Here is a 5,241-nt window from a genome sequence, read left to right as displayed (position 1 = left end):
ATGTGTGTGTTAAAATAAAGACAACAAACACACAAGTGTTGTATATTCATGTGTGTGTTAAAATAAAGACAACAAAAACACAAGTGTTGTATATTCATGTGTGTGTTAAAATAAAGACAACAAACACACAAGTGTTGTATATTCATGTGTGTGTTAAAATAAAGACAACAAACACACAAGTGTTGTATATTCATGTGTGTGTTAAAATAAAGACAACAAACACACAAGTGTTGTATATTCATGTGTGTGTTAAAATAAAGACAACAAACACACAAGTGTTGTATATTCATGTGTGTGTTAAAATAAAGACAACAAACACACAAGTGTTGTATATTCATGTGTGTGTTAAAATAAAGACAACAAACACACAAGGGTTGTATATTCATGTGTGTGTTAAAATAAAGACAACAAACACACAAGTGTTGTATATTCATGTGTGTGTTAAAATAAAGACAACAAACACACAAGTGTTGTATATTCATGTGTGTGTTAAAATAAAGACAACAAACACACAAGTGTTGTATATTCATGTGTGTGTTAAAATAAAGACAACAAACTCACAAGTGTTGTATATTCATGTGTGTGTTAAAATAAAGACGACAAACACACAAGTGTTGATGTGTGTGTTAAAATAAAGACGACAAACACACACGTGTTGGATGTGTGTTAAAATTAAAGACAACAAACACACAAGTGTTGGATATGTGTTAAAATTAAAGACAACAAACACACAAGTGTTGGATGTGTGTTAAAATTAAAGACAACAAACACACAAGTGTTGGATATGTGTTAAAATTAAAGACAACAAACACACAAGTGTTGGATATGTGTTAAAATTAAAGACAACAAACACACAAGTGTTGGATATGTGTTAAAATTAAAGACAACAAACACACAAGTGTTGGATATGTGTTAAAATTAAAGACAACAAACACACAAGTGTTGGATATGTGTTAAAATTAAAGACAACAAACACACAAGTGTTGGATATGTGTGTAAAAATAAATACGAGGACACACAATACAAATGAGAGTCTCTTGAAAATGATCTTGTTAACCAACAAACAAACAATTATATTCAAGTTCTTATAATTAGTGATAAAAACAAACAATTATATTCAAGTTCTTATAATTAGTGATAAAAACAAACAATTATATTCAAGTTCTTATAATTAGTGATAAAAACAAACAATTATATTCAAGTTCTTATAATTAGTGATAAAAACAAACAATTATATTCAAGTTCTTATAATTAGTGATAAAAACAAATCTTGTTAAAAACTCATTCTTCTTCAGCGTCTCCATTAAAACCGTTTACAGCTGATAACGATCAGTTAAATGAATGTTTGTGTGAAACACGATTGAAACTTAATTATTAATTCTTCTTACTGTTGGTTCCATTATGTGTTCCTCGTGAAGGTCGAAGGTCGAAGGTCGAAGGTCGAATGTTGTTCGATCAAATCCCTGCTCAGACTGTAATGTTAGGATGTGATTCTTAACTTACACTGAACCAGACGAATAAATCAATATCTTCATCAATAAATGATGTTTGACGATTGGTTGTTAAACACTGAAGCGTGTAGAGTTACAAGTTCTTCATTTGATTGATGTTCTGAATGTTCTTCACTCTCAACCTTCTCAGCCTCACCTCGTCCTTCACGGCTGCATGACTTTGATTTAATCAAATGGTGTGACAGTGACGAGCAGCATACTGATGGCGCTCTGATAACAAGCTGCTGCACAAGATTCTCTTCCTCTGCCGCCTGAGTTACAGTCGACCTCTGACCTTTGACCTCGTCTCTTAGCTCCTCTATCTCCTCAGCTGCAGGTCGTCTTCTGACCTTCTGTATCTCCATGAGAGCTTTTCTCGTTTTTATCGCTAACGTTTTCTCTCTGTTCTTCCTTCATGCAGGCGTCAGAGCTGGGAATGCTGTCGGTCTATTACACCTACATCTTCACCTCGCTGGTAAGAGCCTGTTTGAACTTACAGAGGTCACTGGTTTATCACTGGTTTATCACTGGTTTATCACTGGTTTATCACTGGTTTATCACTGGTTTGTCACTGGTTTGTCACTGGTTTATAACTAGTTTATCACAAGTTTGTCACTGGCTTGTCAATAGTTTATAACTAGTTTATCATAAGTTTGTCACTGGTTTGTCACTGGTTTATCACGAGTTTGTCACTGGTTTGTCACTAGTTTATAACTAGTTTATCACAAGTTTGTCACTGGTTTGTCACTGGTTTATCACAAGTTTGTCACTGGTTTATCACAAGTTTGTCACTGGTTTGTCACTAGTTTATAACTAGTCTATCACAAGTTTATCACTGGTTTATCACAAGTTTGTCACTGGCTTGTCATTAGTTTATCACAAGTTTGTCCCTGGTTTGTCACTGGTTTATCACTGGTTTATCACTGGTTTATCACTGGTTTATCACTGGTTTGTCACTGGTTTGTCACTGGTTTATAACTAGTTTATCACAAGTTTGTCACTGGCTTGTCAATAGTTTATAACTAGTTTATCATAAGTTTGTCATTGGTTTGTCACTGGTTTATCACGAGTTTGTCACTGGTTTGTCACTAGTTTATAACTAGTTTATCACAAGTTTGTCACTGGTTTGTCACTGGTTTATCACAAGTTTGTCACTGGTTTATCACAAGTTTGTCACTGGTTTGTCACTAGTTTATAACTAGTCTATCACAAGTTTATCACTGGTTTATCACAAGTTTGTCACTGGCTTGTCATTAGTTTATCACAAGTTTGTCCCTGGTTTGTCACTGGTTTATCACTGGTTTATCACTGGTTTATCACTGGTTTGTCACTGGTTTGTCACTGGTTTATAACTAGTTTATCACAAGTTTGTCACTGGCTTGTCAATAGTTTATAACTAGTTTATCATAAGTTTGTCACTGGTTTGTCACTGGTTTATCACGAGTTTGTCACTGGTTTGTCACTAGTTTATAACTAGTTTATCACAAGTTTGTCACTGGTTTGTCACTGGTTTATCACAAGTTTGTCACTGGTTTATCACAAGTTTGTCACTGGTTTGTCACTAGTTTATAACTAGTCTATCACAAGTTTATCACTGGTTTATCACAAGTTTGTCACTGGCTTGTCATTAGTTTATCACAAGTTTGTCCCTGGTTTGTCACTGGTTTATCACAAGTTTATCACTGGTTTATCACAAGTTTGTCACTGGTTTATCACAAGTTTATCACTGGTTTATCACAAGTTTATCACTGGCTTGTCATTAGTTTATCACAAGTTTGTCCCTGGTTTGTCACTGGTTTATCACAAGTTTATAACTAGTCTATCACAAGTTTATCACTGGTTTATCACAAGTTTGTCACTGGCTTGTCATTAGTTTATCACAAGTTTGTCCCTGGTTTGTCACTGGTTTATCACAAGTTTATCACTGGTTTATCACAAGTTTGTCACTAGTTTATCACAAGTTTGTCACTGGTTTATCACAAGTTTATCACTGGTTTATCACAAGTTTGTCACTAGTTTATAACAAGTTTGTCACTGGTTTATCACAAGTTTATCACTGGTTTATCACAAGTTTATCACTGGTTTATCACAAGTTTGTCACTAGTTTATCACAAGTTTGTCACTGGTTTATCACAAGTTTGTCACTGGTTTATCACAAGTTTATCACTGGTTTATCACAAGTTTGTCACTAGTTTATCACAAGTTTGTCACTGGTTTATCACAAGTTTGTCACTGGTTTATCACAAGTTTGTCACTGGTTTATCACAAGTTTGTCACTAGTTTATCACAAGTTTGTCACTGGTTTATCACAAGTTTGTCACTGGTTTATCACAAGTTTGTCACTGGTTTATCACAAGTTTATCACTGGTTTATCACAAGTTTGTCACTGGTTTATCACAAGTTTATCACTGGTGTATCACTGGTTCATCACGAGTTTGTCACTGGTTTGTCACTAGTTTATAACTAGTTTATAACTAGTTTGTCACTGGTTTGTCACTGGTTTATCACAAGTTGATCACAAGTTTGTCACAAGTGTGTCCCTGGTTTGTAACTGGTTTATCATTGGTTTGTCACAAGTTAGTCCCAAGTTTGTCACTGGTTTCTCGCTAGTTTCTCAAAAGTTTCTCACAGTTTGTCACTGGTTTATCACAAGTTTGTCACTAGTTTATCACAAGTGTGTCACTGGTTTGTCACTGGTTTATCACTGGTTTATCACAAGTTTGTTACTGGTTTGTCACAAGTTTGTCACTGGTTTATCACAAGTTTGTCACAAGTTTATCACTGGTTCATCACAAGTTTGTCACTGGTTTGTCACTAGTTTATCACAAGTTTGTCACAAGTTTATCACTGGTTTATCACAAGTTTGTCACTGGCTTGTCACTAGTTTATCACAAGTTTGTCACAAGTTTATCACTGGTTTATCACAAGTTTGTCACTGGTTTGTCACTAGTTTATCACAAGTTTGTCACAAGTTTGTTACTGGTTTGTCACTAGTTTATCACAAGTTTGTCACAAGTTTGTCACTGGTTTGTCACTAGTTTATCACAAGTTTGTCACAAGTTTGTCACTGGTTTGTCACTAGTTTATCACAAGTTTATCACAAGTTTGTCACACGTTTATCACTGGTTTATCACAAGTTTGTCACTGGTTTGTTGTGAGTTTATCACAAGTTTGTCACAAGTTTATCACTGGTTTATCACAAGTTTGTCACTGGCTTGTCAATAGTTTATCACAAGTTTGTCACTGGTTTGTCACTAGTTTATCACAAGTTTGTCACAAGTTTATCACTGGTTTATCACAAGTTTGTCACTGGCTTGTCACTAGTTTATCACAAGTTTGTCACAAGTTTATCACTGGTTTATCACAAGTTTATCACTGGTTTGTCACTAGTTTATCACAAGTTTGTCACAAGTTTGTTACTGGTTTGTCACTAGTTTATCACAAGTTTGTCACTGGTTTGTCACTAGTTTATCACAAGTTTGTCACAAGTTTGTTACTGGTTTATCACAAGTTTGTCACTGGTTTGTCATGAGTTTATCACAAGTTTGTCACAAGTTTATCACTGGTTTATTACAAGTTTGTCACAAGTTTGTCACAAGTTTGTTACTGGTTTATCACAAGTTTGTCACTGGTTTGTCATGAGTTTATCACAAGTTTATCACTGGTTTATCACAAGTTTGTCACAAGTTTGTTACTGGTTTATCACAAGTTTGTCACTGGTTTGTCATGAGTTTATCACAAGTTCGTCACA

The 5,241-nt window shown here is 34.6% G+C and overlaps 1 protein-coding gene across 1 annotated transcript in view; it reads left to right on the top strand.

Moving 5' to 3' along the window:
* Window positions 1–1,911: 1,911 nt before the first annotated feature.
* LOC148058055 (glutamate receptor ionotropic, kainate 4-like) overlaps window positions 1,912–5,241 on the top strand; it is a gene marked incomplete at its 5' end in the record, with an annotated part of 57,357 nt that continues 54,027 nt past the window's right edge. The window contains one exon of the mRNA XM_087782658.1: window positions 1,912–1,965. Coding sequence (XP_087638784.1) covers window positions 1,912–1,965 — 54 coding nt within the window. The remainder of the gene's footprint in view (window positions 1,966–5,241) is intronic.

This window comes from Callionymus lyra, unplaced genomic scaffold (assembly GCF_982586985.1).
Source record: "Callionymus lyra unplaced genomic scaffold, fCalLyr1.hap1.1 HAP1_SCAFFOLD_197, whole genome shotgun sequence".
Lineage (NCBI taxonomy): Eukaryota > Metazoa > Chordata > Actinopteri > Syngnathiformes > Callionymidae > Callionymus > Callionymus lyra.
The sequence above is the reverse complement of the archived record's forward strand: the minus strand, read 5'-3'. Positions and strand labels throughout refer to the sequence as shown.